General features: G+C 40.4%; 1 protein-coding gene across 2 annotated transcripts in view; it reads right to left on the bottom strand.

The window, feature by feature from the left end:
- fmn2b (formin 2b) overlaps positions 1-25213 on the bottom strand; it is a 464635-nt gene that overhangs the window by 54343 nt on the left and 385079 nt on the right. For both annotated transcript variants that reach the window (XM_073050587.1, XM_073050588.1), the window contains exon 16: positions 14966-15115. In XM_073050587.1, the coding sequence (XP_072906688.1) occupies positions 14966-15115 (150 nt within the window). The remainder of the gene's footprint in view (positions 1-14965; positions 15116-25213) is intronic.

The raw sequence follows: 25213 nt of genomic DNA, 5'->3' as shown, positions 1-25213 counted from the left end.
AGTGACATTGTGGTCTAAATCACACAATAAAAACATAGGGATTTACTCCCAGAAGCTGGCTGCGTGCTCCAGCTTTGAAGGTGCGTGCAGGAAAACTTTTACATGATGCATTTCTTTATTTAATAAGTGGTATTTGAGTTTGTTTGTTTTCCAGCGTAATGGAGTGATAAATAAGAACACTTAATTGCTGGGGAAACAGAAAGACCAAACATTTCTGGATAGTTCAACTGCATTTAATAAAAATGCTACTTTGTGATTTTATGGAAAGATATAATTAAGTGGGTCATCTGACAGCTTCTGCTGCAAGTTCAATAAAACTTGCCAGAGTGCTTTCTGAGAAAAGACCTGATAAGTTTAACTTTTAATTCATACTGATTATTAAAAATATGCATGAAAAATGCACATTGACACTTGCAAGATAGTTAAAGCAGACACTGAGTGGGGTGAAAAGGTCTCTAAGGAACAGTATTGTGTGAAGATTAGACCACCAGTATATCATGTACTCTCACAAGTATGTTTTTCCTGTCTTTCTGGATGCAAGGAGATTCTAATGTGGCCCAGATGACATTTTATTTTTGAAGTTTAGTGATAATTTTATTGGAGATGCAAAGACTGTGGGACAGTAATGATCAAATTAAAACCAGCATGACAACAGAGTCTCATGCAGGAGCATTAGACAACGATGTCAAAGTCATCGCAAAATAGTTATGATACTGAACTAGAGATTGGGAAGTACTGATCTGCAGGCGTGAAATGAAATGAAGGGGACCATATAATCAGGTTGTCACTTCCGAATCTGTCTTAGGCCATAAGACCATAAAACATAGCAGCAGAATTAGGTCATTTGGCCCATTGTGTCTGTACCGCCAATCCACCCTGAATGATTTATTATCCCTCTCAAACTCATTCTCCTGCCTTCTCCCTATAACCTTTGACACTCTAAAGAACCTGTCGACCTCCACTTCAAATATAGTCAATGACCTGGCCTCCACCGCCATCTGCGGCAATGAATTCCACAGATTCACTACCCTCTGGCTAAAAAAACTCATCGTCATCTGTTGTAAATAGACATTGCTCTATTTGAGGCTGCATGCTATGGTCCTAGCTGCCACCACCGCCCCCCCCCCCCTTACTTTAGGAAATATCCTCTCCATATCAAGCTCTTTCAATATTCAGTAGGTTTTCATGAGATCCCCCTCATTTTTCAAAACTCTAGTGAGTATAAGCCCACAGCCAAACACTTCTCATGCATTAACACTTTCATTCCCCGAACAAAGGGGCCCAAAACTGCTCACAATGCTCCAAGTGTGGTCTGACCAATGTCTTAAATGTTTCAGCACTACATCCTTGCTTTTATATTCTCATCCTCTTGCAAAGAATGCCAACATTGCATTTGATTTCCTTACCACTGACTCAACCTGCAAGTTGATCTTTCCCTAATCCTGCACAAGGACTCCCAAGTCCCTTGCACCTCTGATTTCTGAATTTCCTCCCCATTTAGAAAACAGTCTATGCCTTTATTCCCCCTAACAAGATACACGATGATACACTAGATTCCATCTGCCACTTCTTTGCCCATTCCCCCAATCTGGCCAAGTTCTTCTTGGAAACTGCATGGTCATGCACTTTGGTAGTAGAAATAAATGTGTGGACTATTTTCTAAACAGGAAGAAAATCCAGGAATCTGAAATGCAAAGGGACTTGGGAGTCCTTGTGCAGAACATGCTGAAGGTTAACTTGCAGTGGAGAGTCAGTGGAGAGGAAGGCAAATGCCGTGTTTCAAGAGGTCAAGGATACAAGAGCAAGGATGTGATGCTGAGGATTTATAAGGCACTGGTGAGGCCTCACCTTGAGTATTGTGAACAGTTCTGGGCGCTCATCTTAGAAAAGATGTGCTGGCATCGGGGAGTGTCCAGAGGAGGTTTACAAGGACGATTCTAGGAATGAAAGGATTATCATACGAGGAACATTTCATGGCTCTGGGTCTGTACTCGCTGGAATTCAGATGGATGGGGTGGGGGGTCTCATTGAAGCTTTTCAAATGTTGAAAGGCCTAGACAGAGTAGATGTGGAAAGGATGTTTCCCATGGTGGGCGACTCTAGGAAAAGAGGGCAGCGCCTCATGATAGAGGGGCGCCCTTTCAAAACAGATGTGCAGAAATTGCTTTAGGCAATTTGTTGCCACATGTGGCTGTGGAGGCCAAGTCGTTGGGTGTATTTAAGGCAGAGATTGATAGGTTCTTGATTGGACATGGCATCAAAGGTTATGGGGTGAAGGCCAGGAACTGGGGTTGAGGAGGAGATTTTAAAAAAAAGGATCAGCCATGGTTGATTGATGGAGCAGACTCAATGGGCCAGATGGCCTAACTCTGCTCCTATGTTTTATGCAGACTCCCAGCTTCCTCAACACTACTGCCCTTGCACCTATATTCGCAACATCCACAAACCTGGCCAGAAAGCCATCAATTCCATCCTCCAAATCGTTGATGTAAAACGTGAAAATAAGCAGTCTCGATACCAATACATGTGGAACACCATTAGTCACTGGCAGCCATCCAGAATAGGCTCCCTTTATTCCCAATCTTTGCCTCCTGCCAGTCAGCCAATCTTCTATCATGCTAGGATCTAATCCTGTAATACCATTGGCTTTTACCTTGTTAAGCAGCCTCATGTGAGGCACATTCTGAAAATCCAAGTAAATAACATCCAATGACTCTTTTTTTTCCTCGACTCTGCTTGTTATTACCTCAAAGAATTCCAACCAGATTTGTCAGGCAAGATTTCTCCTAAAGATCACCATGCTGCCTGTGGCCTATTTTATCATGTGCCTCCAAGTATCCCAAAACCCTATGCTTCATAATGGACTCCAAAATCTTCCAACCACTGAGGTCAGGCTAACTGGCCTATAATTTCTTTTCTTCTGCCTTCCTCCCTTCTTAAATAATGGAGTGACATTTGCAATTTTCTAGTCTTCTGGAACCATTCCAGAATATAAATGATCTTTCAAGAATTATTACTAATGCCTCCACAATCTTTTCAGCTACCACTTTCAGATCCCTGGGGCATGGTCCCATCAGATGTTTCAGCTTCTCAACAACCCCTTCCATGGTAACAACTGCACTCATTTCTGTCCCCTGACACACTTGAATTTTTGGCATACTGCTAGTGAAGTACAGTGAAGAGTAATGCAAAAATCTCGTTCATCCAGCATTTCTTTATCCACTATCTCTCCATCAGCATTATATCCACACTTGCCTATTTTACTCTTTGTATAAATGAAAAATTCTTTTAACATCCTCTTATATTATTGGATAGTTTACCTTCATATTTCATCTTTGCTCTCCTTAAGGCTTTTTAAAAAAACAATTGGCTTCTGTTTTTAAAAGCTTCCCAATCCTCTAACTTTGTAATATTTTTGCTATATTATATGCCCTCTCATTTGCTCTTATGCGGCTTTTGACATCCCTTGTCAGCCACAGTTGTGTCATTCTCCCTTTAGGTAGGTGGTTCACAACCTGGGGTCCACTGACCCCTCGATTAATGGTAGGGGTCCATGGCATAAAGAGGTTGGGAACTACTGCTTTATAATAATTCTTCAGCTTTGGGATGCATCTACCCTGTGCCTTCTGAATTGCACCCAGAAACTCCAGTCATTGCTATTTTGGCATCATTCCTGCTTGTGTCCCCCTCCAATCAACTTTGGTCATCTCCTCTGTCATGCTTCTGCAATTCCCTTTATTCCACTGTAATACTGATACATCTGAGTATCTTCTTCCTCTCAAACCTAACATCAGGCTCCCTAATCAAAACTGGCTCATGCACAACACCTAATCCAAAACAGACTTTCCCCTAGTGGGCTCAACTACAATCTGCTCTATATAACCATATAACAATTACAGCATGGAAACAGGCCATCTCAGCCCTCCTAGTCCGTGCCGAACACTTACTCTCACCTAGTTCCACTGACCTGCACTCAGACCATAACCCTCCATTCCTTTCCTGTCCATATACATATCTAATTTTTTTTTTTTTAAATGACAAAATCGAACCTGCCTCTACCACTTCTACTGGAAGCTCGTTTCACACAGCTACCACTCTCTGAGTAAAGAAGCTCCCCCTTGTGTTACCCCTAAACTTTTGACCCTTAACTATGAACTCATGTCCTCGTTTGAATCTCCCCTACTCTCAATGGAAAAAAGCCTATCCACGTCATCTCTATCTATCCCCCTCTTAATTTTAAATACCTCGATCAAGTCCCCCCTCAACCTTCTACGCTCCAAAGAATAAAGACCTAACTTGTTCAACCTTCCTCTGTAACTTAGGTGCTGAAATCCAGGTAACATTCTAGTAAATCTCCTCTGTACTTTCTCTATTTTGTTGATATCTTTCCTATAATTCAGTGACCAGAACTGTACACAATACTCCAAATTTGGCCTCACCAATGCCTTGTACAATTTTAACATTACATCCCAACTCCTATACTCAATGCTCTGATTTATAAAGGCCAGCATACCGAAAGCTTTCTTCACCACCCTATCCACATGAGATTCCACCTTCAGGGAACTATGCACCATTATTCCTAGATCACTCTGTTCTACTGCATTCCTCAATGCCCTACCATTTATCATGTATGTCTTATTTTGACTATTCCTACCAAAATGTAGCACCTCACACTTATGAGCATTAAACTCCATCTGCCATCTTTCAGCCCACTCTTCTAACTGGCCTAAATCTCTCTGCAAGTTTTGAAAATCTACTTCATTATCCACAACACCACCTATCTTAGTATCATCTGCATACTTACTAATCCAATTTACCACCCCATCATCCAGATCATTAATGTATATGACAAACAATATTGGACCCAGTACAAATCCCTGAGGCACACCACTAGTCACCGGCCTCCAACCTGACAAACAGTTATCCACCACTACTCTCTGGCATCTCCCATCCAGCCACTGTTGAATCCATTTTACTACTTCAATATTAACACCAACGATTGAACCTTCCTAACTAACCTTCTGTGTGGAACCTTGTCAAAGGCCTTACTGAAGTCCATATAGACAACATCCACTGTTTTACCCTCATCAACTTTCCTAGTAACCTCTTCAAAAAAAATTCAATAAGATTTGTCAAACATGACCTTCCATACACAAATCCAGGTTGACTGTTCCTAATCAGACACTATCTGATTTCAGAGACATTGTACAAATTCCCTCTCTTGGGATTTAGCACCCTGATTTTTCCAATCTACCTGCATATTGAAATCTCCAACAACCATTGTAACATTGTCCTTTTGACATGCCTTTTCTATTTCCCATTGTAATTTACATTCCACGTCCTGGCTACTGTTCGAGGGCCTATATACAACTCCCGTCAGGATACGCTACCCTTGCAGTTTCTTAACTCTACCCACAAGGCTTCCATATCTTCAGTTCCTATTGTCACCTCTTTCTAAGGATTTGATTTCATTTTTTTTAACCAAGAGCCACACCCCACCCGCCTGTCTTTATGATACAATGCATATCCTTGGAATGTAAACTCCCAACTATGATCTTCCTTCAGCCATATCTTGGTGATGCTGATCCTTCCCCCCCCCCCCCCTCAACCCCATTCCCCAGCCTTCTCGTCGTAACCTTTGATGCTGTGTCCAATCAAGAACCTATCAATCTCTGCCTTAAATACACCCAATGACCTGACCTCCACAGCTGCCCTGGTAACAAATTCAGCCCAGCCTTTGGCTAAAGAAATTCGTTCACATCTCTGTTTTAAATGGACACCCCTCTATCCCGAGGCTGTGCCCTCTTGTTCTAGGCTCCCCACCACGGGAAACATCCACATCTACACTGTCTAGGTCTTTCAACATTCAAAAGGTTTCAATTAAATCCCCCCTCATTCTAAATTCCAGTGAGTGCAGACCCAGAGCCAACAAACATTCCTCAACGATAACCCTTTTATTCCCGGAATCACCCTTGTGAACCACCTCTGGACCCTCTCCAATACCAGGACATCATTTTTTAGATGAGCCCAATACTGTTCACAATACTCGAGGTGAGGCTTCACCAGTGCCTTGTAAAGCCTCAGCATCACATCTCTGCTCTTGTATTCTAGACATGTTGAAATGAACACTAACATTGCATTTGCCTTCCTCATGACCAGCTCAACCTGCAAGTTAACCTTTAGGGTGTTCTGCACAAGAACTCACAAGTCCTTTTGCATGTCCGATTTTTGGATTTTTCCCTGTTTAGAAAATAGTCTGCACATTTATTTCTACTACCAGAGTGCATGACCAAGCATTTCCAACATTGTATTTTATTTGCTACTTTCTTGCTCATTCTCCTAATCTGTCCAAGTCTTTCGGAAGCCTATCCATTTCCTCAACACTACTTAACCCTCCTCCAACCTTCATATCATCTGCAAACTTGGCAACAAAGTCATCTATTCCATCATCTAAATGATTTATATACAGCATAAAAAGAAGTGGTCCCAACATCAAGCCCTGCGGAACACCACTAGTCACTGGCAGCCAACCAGAAAAGGATCCTTTCATTCCCACTCACTGCCTCCTATCAATCAGCCAATTCTCTAACCACATTAGTAACTTGCCTGTAATATTATGGGCTCTTAACTTGGTAAGCAGCCTCGTGTGTGGCATCTTGTCAAATGCCTTCTGAAAGTCCAGATATACAACATCCACTGCATCCCCTTTATCTATCCTACTTGTAAACTCCTCAAAGAATTCCAACAGGTTCATCAAGCAAGATTTTCCCTTAGGGAAACCATGCCTACTTTGTCCCATCTTGTTCTGTGTCACGAAGTACTCCATAATTATGGAGTACTTGGTGAAACTCCCTTTTCAATTTTGTCCCCATTTTACACTTCAATTCATCCCACTGCAATTTCTCCCCATCATCTGCCTGTCCTTCCTCTGTCTCACTACACATTGCAACTACTTGTATAACAACTGTCCCATCCTCTAGCAAGCTTGCCAAAAGGATATTGGCCCCTCCATCGGGTTCCCGATAATCCAAGAATCTGAAACTCTGTCCCCTACACCAATTCTTTAGCCACATTTATTTGTTAAATCATCCCATTCTTACCAAATCAGAAATCAGCCTATATCTTTGTCAAAGGATATTGACTAAATAAAAATAACTAAGGACTGAAGTTCTATAAGAAACACCAAACTCTCAGACATTTCAGTCTGCATATTCCCAGCCAAAAGTGGAAGCTTGATCCAAGCTAGAGATCAGGTACTAGAGTCAAGGACCAGGGTGACAGACTGTGATCCCGTTTACTCGCATAGGGTCACCAACTCTATGGAGAAAGATATGCTGGTATTTTAATGTACTATCAAAAAAAACCAGCAAAATCTTAAAATGTACAAATTATTTTGTTAAATAATAGTTTTAATTTAAAATCTATTTTGATGTTCTATTTTAATAATGTGTCTGACAATCAGCTTGAACCACCAGTACTTGTGCTATTTATTCTCACCTGCTCTCCAAGACCTTGCATAGTCAACGTCCCTCCATTATTTGCCACATTAAACTTACTTCTACACTTTCCCAAATATGATGGAATATCATTGACCCAAAACAGTAACAGATGTTGTCTTGCCTGCTCCGTATCTCAAGCATATTTTGATTTTATTTCAGATTGGCAGCATTCATTGTACAAGAGCATCGTATCCCAGAGCATCTGGAGATGAGGAGTCAGCATTAGTTTCCAAAGCCCCATTCAACCCTTCAGACTTCCCCCTTCCTCGCACAGAATCCACTGGTTCAGCTCCATATCAAGAGTGGAGGATGACCCAGCCTGAAAAGGTCAAACTGTGGCAAATCCCAATCCGTGCACAATTTGAGTAACGATTTATATATTTTTTGAATACACCTGTAATTTGGTTCGCCCACGTCGCTCTTGCCCAACAACTTCAGATTCTGCAGCAGCGTGAACCGGTCCAAAAAGGGAGCATTTTAAACCAGGGTTTCACAACCTTTCTTTTAAGCCAAGGGGTCCGTGGGCCCTAGGTTAGGAACCCATTTTAAACTATTATTTGGTTTAGAAGACATGTGTTTCACTCTCCAGCTCACTGATTTTAAACGTAAACCACTGAATTGCAGAGCATTGAAGCTACCACAAGATCTACACTTGCTTTGGTCTTGCTCTTCCCCATTGAGATCAGCCTGCCCTAGTACCTGTGGGCATAACTAGCGTGTAGAATTGACAGCACTGATCAAAGCTGCATCTCCTGCTCTTCTCTACTGGGAATGTGTATCTTGGTTTTGTACTGCAATATGCCTTGGAATATTTTGCTATGGTAGACTTTACATAAATGCAACCTTTTGTTGTAACCATCTACAAATGATAAATAGTAGACTGGGATCAGAGAGTTCATGCTGAGTTTCTTCAACATCTCATTGCAAAGCCAGCCAACTATTTGAAGTTAAAATAGCAAACACTCCACTGGATCTCAATAAGTTGCATTCCCTCTATTTCAGCATCAAATACTTGCAGGGCTCACAGGTTTAGAAATCAAAAGAAACCGAATTTAATGAGGTGCAGAATTCTTTCAGAAACTGTCTCGTTTGGAGCCTTTCTGGCTGTAGGTGCGTGCGTGGGGATTAAATTTCTCACACTCCCATTTGCAGAACAATCCCAGTGGTTACCCTGGGGTACCAGCAGAATATCCTGCAAGTCGCTATCCGTTTTGCTTATGTCTGCTATTTTCCAGTGAATAGGTTGGTTATGCAAGTGGCAAAGAATTGGAAGATGGAATAAGATGTGGAGAGAGACGATTTACTTTGATGGAAGGAATAGAAAAGCAGAATATTCTCACATTTCTTTAAGGAAAACATCGATTTGTCAGGCCATTCAGCCCAACAAGTGAATGCCTGCTCAAAAAGAAATCCCATAAATCCCACTTCCAATTTCCCGGTTGCGTTTCCTCTTACCCATTACTTGGCCCTGGATCACCCTATCATCCACTTACACTAGAGATAACTTAGAGTAAACAAACAACCTACCAATCAGCTTGCCTTTCACACGTGGGAGGAAATCAGAGCAAAAGGGAAAATGAAGCAGTAAAAAAAAAAAAAACTGCACACAGATGGCAAAAGATCAGGAATTGAATCTTGGGTTAGTGAAGCTGAGGAACTGACATCTAACTACTGACATCGTACCACCATGATACATAGATACTACAAAAGGCTGTTGCAGAGACTTCAAGAGAATCTTAATCAATACAAAATTTGTATACAGGTACAATTAGTAATTTGGAAACTAAAACAGAAGTGGAGTATTGAAGTATGAGCACAATTTGACAAGGTGATGGCGAGACATGATGTGGACCTTTATGTGCAGAATTGGTCTTATTTAAAGATAAGTCTATTTGCACTGGAGGCAGTACAGATAACCACCGTCAGCTGATTTGTGGGGTGACAAGTCTGATAATGTTGAGGAGGAGCTTATAAAATGAGAGCTGACCTTACTGAATGGTAGGGCAGGCTTGGGGTGTGGCATAGGCAGTTGGGGGATACATTTTTTGGGCAAAGAGAAACTCTAGCGCAGTCTCGTGTGTGCTACTTGTGCCAACTGATAGTTGGTGCAACATTGAGAAATATCTGGGAACACGGACTCAGTCATAAAACACTACAGCACAGAAAAGGCCCTTCAACCCATAAAGTCTGTGCTGAACTATTATACTGCCTAGTCCCATTTAGTTTGTGCCAAACGATTACTTTGCCCAGTCCCATTGACGTGCACCTGGAGAATAGCCCTCCATACCCCTCCCATCCATGTACTTATCCAAATTCCTCTTGAATGTTGAAATCAAATCATACCCAACACTTCTGCTGGCAATTAAGCTCAGGGCTTCCAAATTTTTATACATACACATCAAGATCTCCATGCCCAGCACATAGGAGTGCTCCGATTATATCACTTCACAAATGGCCTGCAAGTCTTTGGTTCGTGGGAGGAAATCAGAGTACCCGGAGGAAACCTATTATGTCACAAGGAGAACTTGCAAATTCCACACGGCGTGTTCCACAAACTCATCACCCTCCGAGTGAAGCTCCCCTTAAACGCCTCACCTCTCACCCTTAAACCATGATCGCTAGTTCTAGTCTTGCCCAACCTCAGAGGAAAAAGCCTGCTTGCATTTACATTATCTGTACCCCTCAATTTTATACGCCTCTATCAAATTTCCCCTCATTCTCCTATGATGCGGGGAATAAACTCCTAACCTATTCAGCCTTTCTCTATAGCACAGGTCCTCAATTCCCAAAATGTGCCACCTGAATATTTTGTCCCATCATTAGAGTGGTGCACAAGAATAAACTTGCATAGGAAAAACAATTGCATCATTAAGTTCACCTCAACAACAAGGGGCTTCCCAACCCACTGATAATGGAGCTGAGATCAAGCCCCTGGTCAAAAATAAAGCCATCGCAGAGAATGCATCCAAGTTAGTTATTGTTCTGTTATATTAAAAAAAGTGTTTTATATTAAGTTCTTCCAGCAGACTGATAGTCTGCCAGGAACACTAATATATTCCAACAGTGAAACCAGTGGGTGGAATTGGGAAGTGAGCAGAGGCGCTGTATTCACCCACCTAGAGTTTTTATTACAAACAAATGTCAAAAAAAACAAAGAACCGCAGCTGTGGTCTTTGTGGTAATACAACATAACAACCCAGCAGTGTTGAGTAATGTTCTCTGGCTTTGGTTAACAAAGCATCCTGACATGCAAGTTAAAGGTGGAAACTGAGCCCACTGTTTTCAAAATACTTCACAAAAAGTGTGAACAGCACAGCATATGGTTCAGAGCAGAAGAAAGAACAGATCAATCATATAAACCAAAATAATGACACCAGGAAGGCATCCTTACTCCCCACCCCCCAAACTATGCTGCAGCACTCTTGATATTTATGTTAGAAATAGGACAGGTACGTTCTTTTGCATTCCACAAGGGTGCTGCAAGCTCCAGTTCAACTCACATATTTACTGACAATTTCGTGAAAACACCCCTGAAACATTTTTCTTCATTTTCTCCTCAAAAGATCTTCATTTCACAATAGGGTCACATTTTGAGGGGTGAGGTGGTGTTTGACGCAGGTTGGAATGCTAGGCAACCAGAGGTTCCCTTTAAGTGAAACTAGTAGTTTTCACTACACAGCAGAATTTTCAGAGATTTATTTATGAATGTATTTATAAATAAATGCCAACTTTTTTTGTTTCCTTTATGGAGTATCTTTAGAATAAAACAGAAATTACCCTTTTGTCGTTTCCTTCATGGAAATGTTCAGAAGCACAGTATAGTACTACCTCAACCATACCAAATATTAATGACATACATGGCAAAAATTAAATAAAAAATGTGTGATCCTTTGGCTTGAACCATCAGCTCTATTCCTCTCCACAGTTGTAGCAATTGGCTCAAGCTGTGTCCATTGATATTACAAATTAAAAATGACCTTCACACTTCACATCCAACTGACAAATTGCACAAAAAAGGAATGCAATTTTGCACATGTATTCAGAAAGCACAGAAGTGAGTGTGTAATTACTGGTGGGACATTAGTTGGCTTTGATTGCTTGGTAGGTACACGAATACTTCAACACAAAACATGTCAAAAATCACAAATTGTTTGGTAAGATTGTGATAGGCATTGTTGCCCCTGTACCATCAGCCTGAAGAATATCTTTGGTTCAGGTGTTCAAAGGTAAACAAGCAGAGGACTGATAAGGGAAATTGAATTCAAGGGGATGAATTCAATGGAAAAACTTAGTACTGGGAAAAAGTGAAAGAGAAACTGGATCGGCAAAGTCACACAAGAGACTAAACGAGGAAAATTGAAATCTGGAATTAATTTTCAAATATTTTCCTAATTCATTCTAAATTTCAAGGAATGAAACCCCAAGCTTACCAACAAGTGAGTAGCTAGCTTTATGAAGGTTGATTGGCAAAATATTACCATTTAATGATGGCACAATATAGCTTGTCAGCATAATGGGTAATTAAAGTGCAGAAGGCTGCTGAGAAATGAAGTGAGTGGCTTGGGTGAGAATACAAATTTCAAAACTGTAGAATGCAGTACTTATTTTTGGAAATTCCTATTTCCATTTATTTTACTGCATATTTTCCTTTAACAGACAAGGAAGCCATTGGTGAGAATTTCCATCAGTCCTCTTGCCACTGATATTTTTTTCACGTGCCCATCTACTCCTCCTCATTCTACTGTCACCCAGCAATTTACAGCAATTAGCCTGCCACCAAGTCTTTGGGATGAGACAGGCAACTGGAGAAACGCAAGGCAACCCATGCAGTCACAGGGAGAATGTGCAAACACCAAGACAACAGCCAAGGTTAGGAGTCTCTGGAGCTAATCTAACACTCAGCAGTGGTACCTGTACTAATTACCCAGAAAGTGCATGGAGTTATTCACTTAGAATTTAGAACATTACCACACAGTTGACCTATGATGCTGTGCTGACCTTTTAACCATACTCAAAGATCAACCAAACCCTTCCCTCCTACATAGCCCTTTATTTCTTTATCTTCCATGTGCTCTCGAGGGAAGGTCTTTGCGCTCGAGTGATTTCTCTCCCTCAATGATATCAGTGAACTGCTGCCGTTGCAAGATTTAAATCCACGCAGATTGTAGATTTGGACTCTCAGTTTTTAATGAAGTGTTATATTTTAGTTCTAGCTTTAGCTCTTTTTGTTGGGTAATTTTTGAATCTGGAGGCCTGTAGATAATGAATTCTGAGCTGTAGTAAAATATGCCTTTGGTGTTTTATATTTTGTGTTTTCGATAGTTTTTTTTGTTGCCATTTGCATGATCTATTTTGCATGTTCATGGCTTGATGCCTTGGTTTGAACGGGTTGTTTGGGTCCATGGTTGTTCTTTGTCTCATGACCGTTTGTGGGAAAGACGAGTTTCAGGGTTGTATACTGCATACATACTTTGAGAACAAATGTACTTCGAAGTTTGAAAATAAATACTGCAACAAAACATGACTGTGGTAGATCTATGTCATTTATTCAAGATGTTATCAATTATCGAAATAATGGGGAAAAAATGAACTAAACAGTACCTAATCTGTCATTGTTGGGAAGGCCCTAACAATTCACTACTGCAGTAGCAATTTTAAATAAAACTTACCTGCATCAGGCTTACAACTTATCCGCATGAAATGCATATTTTTTGTTGGGTGTCAGGACAGTGTAGTGGTCGGCACAGTGCTTTACAGTTGGGAGTACAGTACTGGCCACCCTGGTTCAATTCCTGCTGCTGTCTGTAAGGAGTTTGTACATTCTCCTCGTGACTCCGTACAGTTCCTCTGGGTGCTCTGGTTTCCTCCCACAGTCCAAAGACACACCAGTTGGTAGGATAATTGGTCATTAAAATTGTCCCAGGATTAGGCTCAGATTAAAATCAATGGTTGCTGGGCAGCTCAAAGGGCCTATTCTGCACTGCAGCTCAATAAGTAAATTTTAGTTTGGGAAAAGGGAAGTCATTGTGGGCAACACACACAAAATGCTGGAGGACCTCAGCATGCCAGACAGCATCTATGGAAAAGAGTACAGCTGACGTTTCAGGCCAAAGCCCTTTGGGAGGTATTGACCCGAAACGCCAAAGGTACTTCTTCCACAGATGCTGTCCAGCTTGCCGAATTCCTCCAGGATTTTGTGTGTGTTGCTCGGATTTCCAGCATCTGCAGAATTTCTCTTGTTTGGAAGTTATTGTGGACCACTGCAGCTACTTAAAAATGAAGTTTGCTATTCAGTTTGCCAAGCAATACTGAGTAATCTGGGGAGTGTAGTGAGGAGGGGTAGAGAGAAGGGAAGGGAAGTAACTAGTCAGTAAATAGGATTTTAGGCACCTTGAGATGATTGTTATCTCATATCCTGTCTAGATCTACCTGCAAGTAACACAGCATGTTGATATTTCTCTGTCAGAATACAAAGGCATGCTATAGTATATTTCTTTATCTCCTAGTATTATAAAGTTATTTTTATAAACAGCCAGCGAATGTTTTTCCCCCAGTTTATCTCAGCCCATTAGTGTACGTAGCTGAATCTGGATAAGGACGTGCCAAGTGAATTCAAGGAAACTGGAGGAACTCCCAGCATTAGTAACTACATGGAACTAAAAAAATCAATTGACAACTGCATTAATAAATTTAACACTTTCCTAGAGAAGGGACAGTTGTAAAGCAAGTTGGGAGTGATGAAATAAAATACTTAACTAATATACCACATGTAGGCAAGTCCTTTTAATCCCAACTAGAATTTGAGGTAAATGAGGTCCAAGAACTAGAAGTGACAGGAAGATCCTGACCAGGATGCAATGTGTAAACAAAATTAACACTGGAAAGACTCAATAATGAGGCAAGATACCCAGGTGAAGCTCAGATGTGACAAACCTTTCATAAGAATGGCCAACAGTTAGTGTTTCTCTCTGCACATTTGCTGCCCAATCTGCTGGGTATTTCCAGCATTTTGTTTTTAAGATTTTCATCGTTTATAGGATTTGACTTTGTTCAAATATGTAGTTGAGGTTCAACCATTTTTCTCATTCCTAAATGTTACATAACAACAGTATTTCTGATACTGAACCACTGGATGGGTCAAAGCAAGGTGTGATCTTTAGGCAGTTTCTAGAGCAGGTTACATGGTTGGCACATCACTGTGGGCTGAAGGGCCCGTGATGTGCTGCAGATTTCTATGTACTATGTTCTATCTCAAAAGTCTGTCAACTCAATTGGATGCAAGTGGCTGTATAAGTGATAGGACTGACTAACTTTCATTCACTCTTCAACAACATGACAATGGACCTCATCTTGGTCCTTTCAAATGGTTTCATAAAAAGCAACAATATGGTAACTTGGAAAATGCAAATCAACATTGCTACTTGCAAACAGAAGAATTAGTTATGAAAATATTAAAATGTACTTACTTTTCTTTCAGTATAACTTTACTTTCCTTTTTCCAGTACTCCTTGAAGTCAGTGCAAAACTCATGCCAAATGGTAAATAAGTGATTTGGAGTGACTTCTTTGTCTCCCGACTTTGGCTTCATGCTGAAGTACGCTGCCGTTTCCAAGAAGCTGATGAAAGACAACAATAAATTACACCCGAAAGACATTTACTACATTTGAAAATTGCTTCAAATTAACAACAAATAGTTGTTGGGCAAATGGCAGCAACAATTTAAAATGGCTTTAAGGTAGGGCACTCAAAATCAAAAAAAAATTCATGTTAGATGCACTTGCTATTTGACCACAAGAATGTCATACAGTTCCCTCCTGCTTAAAAGTTTGGAATGATCCTGTGTTCTTCCAGATGAAGAAGAATGCCTGAGATACTCTCTTTGAAACGGTGAAAATATGACCACACTACACCCTATCTTCAAATCCTAGAAGTCAAAATATAGGAGATATAAATAATGCTTGTAGATAGCATGAAAATGGAGGCAGCACTGTAACTGAACAAGAAGGTTATCTATGGCTACAGCAGGATATCGATTCAATGGAAAGTTGGGTAGAGCAGTGGCAGATGCAATTTATGAGTTGATGCATTTTGGGAAGTCCTTGTCTCCTCCAAATCAAACCCTGAATGTAACGACAATTCAATTTTAATCCTACGCGGTGTGTTAGAGCATCACTAGGAATATCTTAACATTACGTATTGAATTAGTCAAATCAAGTTACTACACAAGCTTGTCTGCACGGTCAATACTTGAATCTGTATTTTGGAGGGGCAAACCTTTTTGAGAGTGTATGCCCAAATTGGCAATAATCTTCCAAAAAAAAAATCCTCGTGCAATGGTAACCTTGAGTGGAGATCATCTTTGGTTAATGAATTAATAACAATTTTGATGGAAAAATTATGGGTCCTGTTGCCTTACAGCACGTGCATTCATTGTTTTGCTATTAATAAAGATCATAGCAAAAAAAAGAGCTAAACTACATGCAGAATTTATCTTCATTATCACTGAATATCCAGTGTTCACTCACAAGCAACAGAAGAAAAAAAATCAGCAGAGTGAAGATGGTGTCAACAGGCCTATTTATTACCGAATAATTGATGTAAACACCATGTCTACAAGGATTTCAAAATATATCATCCAACATTGTGTGGTCTTACAACTCTTTAGCTGGTAACAGGCTGGTTGGAGATATTTCCTATGAAAACTTCTCACTGCTCACGGGTTGTAAAAAATTATTTGCTGATTCACTTGGCGGTAAAGGTAATCAATATGTATCGTTTCATTGTGGGTGAGGCTTAAAGAATCAAGGGCCGACACTGGATGCTGCATGGCAACAATTTTTGTGTTTGCCGTCAACGGTACCCGTCCCATCGGTTTGTCAGCCTTCAGCCAGCATCCCTGGAAATAACTTGCACAATTAACAAATTGACACCCAATGGTGGGAGACAACTACATCCAGTTCAGAATTGCAAGTAGAAAGAGGGCAGTTCATAAGCCATGGTTCTAAACAAGGGATGAGCTCTTTATTCAATATAGAAGGCACTTTCATAAAATTGGGAATAATAACGGCAAAGTATGTTGTATAGTACAAATGGAAAAACATTTAAAATGGAATTTACAAGAAACCAATCTCTGAAAAGCAAATAACACACACTCAAGACTCCAAGAAGTCAAAAGGAACAACTGAGGATTAAGAAAAGCATGAATTAAATATGTACACAGCAGTGATGTGCATGATAAATCACTATGAAGGAATTAAGACAGAAGGCAAAGAAAATTAGGAAGACAAAAAGAAAAAGTGAAAATAAGTTATCAAGGAAAATAAATATAAAAATAGTAATATGTATGGTGACCACATCAATTTGAGAATAAAGTTTGATAGAGAGAGGGCATTAAAAGCTCATGTCCATAACAATAGTATCTGTAAAAACATCAACCCTTTACGTGGCTTCAGTATTTACTAAGGAGGCAAAACAGGTGGACATGACATTAAATAATGAGACAAGTAATGAAATGAACGCTTTTACCATAAAAGATATATTAAATCCATCAAACTCAGAAGATCTATAGAACAGCCATTGCTGCACATACTTATTAAATTGTGAGGGGGGAAAAAAGTGCCAAAAGCAGTCTAACTGATATTCATTAGGCAAACTTCAGAAAGGTATGTCCTTAAATAAGCAACCAAAGAAATCAGATCTGCATTCTTCGTTGTTTAAAAGAATGACAGCAATTTTATTGAAATATACAAGGTGCTGTTGGGGCATGAGAGTTGAAATATTTTCACTGGTGGGAGAATCATGGTTGGAAGATTAGAGAAGGTTATTTAAAAATGGAATTTAGTGTGCGAAGCATTGTTGAGAATCCCAACCACCCATCACACAATCTCCTTCACTCAGTACTGTGAGGAGGTACAAGAGTATCAAGCCTAGGACTGCCATGCTGGGTAAGTTTCTTCCCCCAGGCTGTGAAACAAAGGAATACTCTACTGCTGCAGAGTTCTCATCACTAGGCCAGCAAGCCGTTTACTGTACTCTATTATTTATCTGTGCTGTGCACTTCACACACATTTTGAATTATATTTTAACTTAGTTATGGTAATATTTTGTTTTATGTACCGTGTGTGATATGTGAATTGTGGGTGTATAGTGGTCCGGAGGAATGTTGTTTCATTTGGTTGTAGTCGGATGCCAATAAATTTGAACTTCTTTAAGGGACCAGTTCTCAAAAGACACTGGAGGGTTGAGTTAGTTAGATTATTGGTAGTTAAAGAGCAAATAGTCTTTGAAAGATCAGGGAATTGAGAGGCATGGCAAATTGTCAGACAAGAGGAGTTGAGACTGATCAGCTACGATCACATTGAATGTCACGGCAGGCTAAAAAAGATGGGAAATTGGGCATCATTTTTAGAGGGAGATAATGACTCATCAATAGATCTGCAAAATAAAGAAAACAAGCATTTAAGTTGATGAGAAGAACAGGTGACAAATGCAGTTGGTGCTATTTAAGGCTGGTAAAGTACGCTTATGGCTGATTTGTTTAGGAGGTGATGTAACTAGAGGTAGATAAGGGCAGAAGACAAATAAACAAAGAATAATGCACTTGAAATTAGTATAAGGCAATTGCTTTAAGCTTGAAATGAGAGAATACTGGAGGAAAGACTCAACTCAGTCATACTTGGTTACGTAGAGTAATGTTCATCATTTGCATGCCTGATGCCAGACTCTCGCTAAGTACAAGCCCAACTCAGCCCAAACTTTCTTTACTACATCAAACCCCAATTCCACAAATCAGCCTGGTGAGCTTTCACCGCACTGGCTCTATAGGAAGTATATCCTTTCTTAAACATGGAGGCCAAAACTGTACACAGTACTATGTGCAGTCATATCAGCATTCTCTAGTTGCATCAAATCTACTTTTTTTTAAAAAACTTGATACTCCTCACCATAAATGACTTCCCTAATTGTTTCATATAAATTTAGTTGGCCAATACTTATACACTACAGAGCTTTGGTCACCATGTTATATTAAAAAAAAAGAACAGAGACAACATATTGTGAATACAGAGAGGAATTATCTACTGCCAGAAAAGTGGCTGCAGGGTAACTTATTAGAAAGTGCACCAAGAAAATGTTTCTATTTATGATTAAGAATATAAACGAAAAGCAACAGCATATTCAGAAGAAACATCTTACCCAAAAAATGGTGACACTGGAATTGGTGAATGTGAATCCTAAATTTAGATGTGAAGCAATATTGGATGAGTATATGAAGGAACACTAGGTACATTGGTTGATTCAGATGATGAAAGGTGTGAGGAATTTTGAGTGGAGAATAAATTATTGTGTCAACTCAGGCATCTCACCTGTGCGTCATCTATCCTGTTAGGGATTTTTTAATCAACGGGTCATTTTTCAGGAGTAATGGAATAGGGTGATAGCCAATTAGTACAACCAAGAAACAGGTTAAAAAAAACTGTTCACAGTGCAATATTCATTGGCTGCGGGACATTCCAATTTGCGTAGTATTGTCATTATGCATGGGAAGGCAAAAAATAAATGTCCATGTTAGTTGGCTCTCCGTTGAATTTCCCAAGAGATCCAGGAAGGCATTAAGAGTCAAGCTTCTTCAATTGCATTGTTAAAGATATACTGTATCTGTCACTTAATACACACTTCAAGATATTGATATTCTGATCATTTGTACATCTCAGAAGCTATCCCCTGTAGAATGTAAGCAAATGTATATTTTGGGAGGTTTATGTGCAGAACCCCTCAGACCATCCATTGCTATTTCAAAATTCAAAAGGGTCCCGCGTCATTTGAGATGTACTCAATTGTGAACACAGTTCTATGAAGTTACCCGTCTCCAGCCAAGATTTTGAAATGGGTCATTCTAACGGTTAAAGCTTCATTGCTCATTATCTGTTTGGAAAAAGTATAAAATCTCACATCTGTAGATGTCGGAAGAGGAGAAATAGATTCTTCAGTAGAATCTATTTCTACTGTTTCTGCAGAGCAAAGCCCTTTCATATCTATCAGCTTTGATCTCCAGTAGCTAATTCACAGCTATAACATATCCAATGAAGTTTCATTCATCATAATGTAATCTCTCAGTATTTCATATAGCCAAACAACTTTTGCTCACTTTGACTTTCATCACTTAAGCTAATTTACACATTTTACTACCTCCCCCCGACAACACCACCCTCCCCCACCTCCCATTCATTTACACTGTTAATGGCAAGGTTAACAATTACCACCCATCTCTGAAGATAGAGATTTCATCTTAAATCATTGTTATGCTTCTGGCGAAAGAATTCCTGCAATGGCTATGGAGGGAGTTCCAGGATTTAAATGTAGTAACAAAAAAAAAATCTCAACAAACACACACAAAATGGTGGAGGAATTCAGCAGGTCAGACAGCATCTATGGAAAAGAATATCTATTTGCTTCCATAGATGCTGCTTGACCTGCTGAGTTCCTCCAGCACTGTATGTGTGTTGCTTTGGGCTACCACTATCTGCAGTCTTCTCTTTATTTATGAAATTTATCTGAGCTGATCCATGCCAGAGTGCTTTGTGATTTCAAAGTAAACCTGCATATTTGGGCGGCCATGTCCACCTAACCATAAGTCGGAAAGACTGTTTGAGAAGTGCTGTCAAGTGCTCAGATTTCCAGCATCTACTAATCTTCTCTTGTTTGTGATAACAAACAGATAGTTTTCTTAAAAATAAGATGCTTTGTAGCCCAGGTCACCATGAAATGGCTTTACTTCTCTTGAAAGAAGAGCTGGCATTGGAGAGGATACAGAGGAGGTTCCCAAGGATGATTCTGGAATGAAGGGCTTATCGTACGAGGAACGTTTGATGGCTCTGGGCCTGTACTCGCTGGAATTTAGAGGGTCGGGGGGGGATCTCATTGAAACCTTTTGAATGTTTAAAAGCCTAGACAGAGTAGATGTAGAAAGGATGTTTCCCATGGTGGGAGAGTCTAGGACAAGAGGGCATAACCTCAGCATAGAAAGGTGTCCATTTAAAACAGACATGGAAAGATTTCTTTAGCCAGAGGGTGGTGAATATGTGAAATTTGCTTCCACAGGCAGTGGTGGAGGCCAGGTTGTTGGGTGTATTTAATGAGTTTGATAGGCTCTTGATTGGCCACGGCATCAAAGGCTACAGAGAGAAGGACTGTTGGGGGGGGGGGGGGAATAAAAAGAATCAGCCATGATTGAATACAGAGCAGACTTGATGGGCCAAATGGCCTTATTCTGTTCTTATGTCTTAATGTATAGCTAGTGTTTGCTCTTCATTTCATACACTGGTCATAACTATGTTGCCAACATACATTTCCTTTGTATCGCTTAATTTCACATGACCACAATGTGAACAAAGTGCAGGGGTGAATACATTGACATGGCAACTGTTCTTCCCAAGACTGAAGAAACACACCTCAATACATCACGAAAAGCAGCCTCCCCTCTATGGGGACCGTCTACACTTTCTGCTGCCTAGGCGAAGCAGTCAAAATCAAAGTGCCCTCCACGCCCACTCTCTCTTCTCCTATCTCCCATTTGATGGAAGATACAAAAGCATGTACCACCAGGCTAAAGGACAACTGCTATCCTACTGTTAAGACTATTGAATGACACCTTTGTATAATCTGATTGATTCTTGACCTCAGCATGGTTCTGGCACCCTGATGTTTGCCCGCACTGTACTCTAACACTCCATTCTGTATTCTGTTATTGCTATTCCTTCGTACTGCCTCAATACACTGCTGATATAAAATGATCTATATAGATGCCATGCAAAACACTTTCAGTGTAGAGCTCATTATATGTGGCAATAATAGAGCAATTACCAATGGAGGGAGACTATAAAATTGGCTGAGTGTTATCGTAACAACAACCTTCCAACATCAGCGAGACCAAGGAAATGATTACAGACTTCAGGAGAGGGAAGCCAGAGGCACATGAGCCAGTCTTCACTGGAGGACCAGAGGTGGAGAGGGTCAGCAACTTCAAATTCCTGGGCGTTACAATTTCAGTAGATCTGTCCTGGACCCACCGCGTAAGTGCAATTGTGAAGAAAGCACAGCAGCACTTCTATTTCCTTAGGAAGCAGCAGGGAATCGGCATGACATCTAAAACTTTGCCAAACTTCTACAGATGTGTGATGGAGAGTATATTGACTGGCTGCATCATGGCCTGGTATGGAAACACCAATGCCTCTGAATGGAAAATTCTACAAAAAGTAGTGGATTCGGCAGAGTACACTCCAGGCAATGTCTTCTCAACCACTGAGCACATGTACATGAAACTCTGTCGTATGGAAGGAAGATCAAGAAATTTTCACCACCCAGGCCATGCCCTTTTCACGCTGTTGTCATCAGGTAGAAGCTACGAGAGCCTCAGAACTCGCACCACCAAGTTCAAGAACAGTTACTACCCCTCAGACCATCAGACTCCTGAACAAAAGCGGATAACTACACTCATTTCCCCATCCATTGAGACGTTCCAACAACCAGTGATCTCACTTTGAGGATGCTATATCACTATAGCATTACTTATTGCTTTTTTTATACTTGCATTTGGACAGCTTGTTGTCTTCTGCACTCTGGCTGAACTTTCATTGATACTCTTATAGTTACCATTTTACAGATTGGCTGAGTATGCCCACAGGAAAATGAATCTCAGGGTTGTATATGGTGCCATATGTACTTTGATAATAAATTTTCTTTGAACTTTTAACTCGTACAATCCTTATAGTTAGGTAGACCGGCAAATGCTCCATCACAGTAATTGACCAAAGAGCATATAGTTCAGCTGGCAACATTTTATCCTTAAGACGAAACAAACAATAGCCAGTTAGCCGCTTAAATATATCCCACAATTCAATTTCAGAATAGGTCCACCTCTCATTTTCATTTACACAAAGGCGTTGTAAATATTTGTGTCTTGAAATATTCATGCAAGTAAATCATTTTCACTATGATTCTATAACCACTCAACTAAAGCAGCACATATCTCACGGATAAAATGAAGTGTGCTTGTCTGGTTATATTTCCTTCAGCAAATGCTAATACCAATTTATATTCTGGTTTTTAAAGAAACTCATGTGAATGCTCAGTGCCAGTAAGCTTTACAAAGTGCATACAGGACGACTGATGTAAAAGAAAACCACCAAGTTATCTATGAAGGCATTGACAGGAAATTGGAACTGCTTCCTCGTGTAAGCAAAGTCATAACCAACAGAGATGACTCTCCTTAAGGCTGCATTGAGTCATTTTGTAAGATGGTTTCTTGTTTGGAGACTATGTGGGGAACCAATGAAGACAGAATACTGCACTAGCTTCTGGTTTATTTTTCCACCATTCAATAAATGACAAGATCGCTGTTTCATTTTGCGCTCGACCCCCATTATATTTATTTATCTCTGGGCAAGTCAAGCTAGGAATGAATGATGCTTAGTGCCTTATATCATCCATCAAGTATTGGAAATGTAGACATGAAATGCAGACTTTATACTTTGCCACAATGCAAGTCACAAAGGACCACTCAAAGTCCCTCACGAGAGACTCATCCAGAAAGTCATGAGGCATGGGATAAGTGGAACCTTGGCTGTTTGGATAAAAAATTGGCTTAAAGGAAGAAAGCAGAGGGGAGTTGTGGAAGGAAAGTATTCTGCCTGGGGGTCGGTGACTAGTGGAGTGCCATAGGGATCTGTCCTGGGACCCCTGCTATTTGTGATTTTTATAAATGACCTGGATGCAGAGGCAGAAGGATGGGTGAAGTAAGTTTGTGGATGACATGAAGATTGGAGGAGTTGTGGATGGAGCTGTAGGTTGTTGAAGGTTACAAGAGGATATAGACAGTCTGCAGAGTTGGGCAGAAAAATGGCAGATGGAATTCAATCCGGACAAGTGTGAGGTGATGCATTTTGGAAGGACAAACCAGAAGACTGAGTACAGGATTAATGGTCAGTTATTTAAGAGTGTGGATGAACAAAGGGACCTTGAGGTCGCTGCACAGGTTGGTAGGGTAGTTAAGAAGGCCTATGGGATGCTAGGCTTCATTAACAGGGGGATTGAGTTCAAGAGTAGAGAGGTCATGTTGCAACTCTACAAATCTCTGGTGAGACCGCACTTAGAGTATTGTGTTCAATTCTGGTCACCACATTATAGGAAGGATGTGGAAGCTATGGAGAGGGTGCAGAGCAGATTTACCAGGATGTTGCCTGGACAGGAGAACAAGACATATGAAGCAAGGTTAGCAGAGCTGGGACTTTTCTCTTTGGAGCGTAGAAGAATGAGAGGGGACTTGATAGAGGTCTACAAGATTATGAGAGGCATAGATAGGGTGGATAGTCAGTACCTGTTTCCCAGGGCACCAACAGCAAACACCAGAGGGCATATGTACAAAATTAAGGGAGGGGAGTCATCAGGGGTAAGTTTGTTGTTTTTTAAAATATATACACACACAGAGGGTTGTGAGTGCCTGGAATGATTTGCCAGGGTTGGTGGTGGAGGCTAAAACATTAGGGGTATTTAAGAGCCTCTTGGACAGGCACATGGATGAAAGAAAAATAGAGGGTTATGGGGTAGTGTGGGTTTAGTACTTTAAGGTTGGCACAACATGGAGGGCTGAAGGGCCTGTACTGTGCTGTAGTGTTCTATGAATCTATGGGATGTTACAGGGACCAATTGGTCCATCACACAAAATGGAAGCACAGTAAGCACTTTGACTTATTGAACTACAAGTTGCGTGCACGTTCATCAAACAGAATCACTTTGCAGGCAGAAGTCATTATATCAAAGTAGACAAACACACGTGCAATTAATTGGCTCCCAGGGAACTTCAAATCCCATGTTTACTTGGAACAAAGCTCCTGAACTATTAAATCACACAGTTTGGTGCTAAACCTCTCTCTCCTGTGTCTACTGTAAATACAAACACTCCCATGCAGTCTACATACAAGTGTCACTTACTCTATCACAGAGTCCAGACCACCATTCAGTTTCAATTATAATTATAAAATGAATACAGTACTAGTAGAGAGTACTCGAGCAGGATTTATGAGGATGACACCAACATTGCAAGGATAGATAAATCCTGAAAGGATGACACCAGACTGAGGCACTTTTGAGAATAGGCAGGCAGGAGATACCTACCCATGGTCTGGAAAATTAAGGCTTTAGATACAATGGGTAAAGATAGAATCCCTTCAATTCTGGGAAGACCAAAAAACTAGGGGCTATTAAGATTGCAGCTGTCAAGAGATCCAACTAGGAATTGAGAAGCAACCATTACTGAGTAGTGAGAAATTAACAATAGTGAGGAACTATTCAAGATGAATAGTATTTGAATATCTAATGGGCAGCTAGAAAAGAAAGCGAGGGATAGTTTTGATATGACAAGGAAGAAGAAAATTTGAAAGGCCGAAGCAGACAGCATGGATTGTTTGAGCTGATTCATTGCTGGGTACCTAAGCAATTTTATTTAATACATTTCCAGATAATCAGAGCGTTCGCGTCATTAAGTGGCAAAATGTCCGAAGTGCTGTCTGAGTTCAGCTGCACAAATTTGAGATGAAGTTCACAAGGCCCCTCGTGACTTGCTAATTTACACAAATGACCAGAAGAGTGGGAAACATGAGAATTTTCAGGTATTGAACTCCACATCAAAATCTGGCAATTATCTGGTTATCACTGGCTCA

This window comes from Hemitrygon akajei, chromosome 7, assembly GCF_048418815.1.
Source record: "Hemitrygon akajei chromosome 7, sHemAka1.3, whole genome shotgun sequence".
Taxonomy (NCBI): Eukaryota; Metazoa; Chordata; class Chondrichthyes; order Myliobatiformes; family Dasyatidae; genus Hemitrygon; species Hemitrygon akajei.
This window is presented reverse-complemented; position numbering and strand designations above follow the sequence as displayed.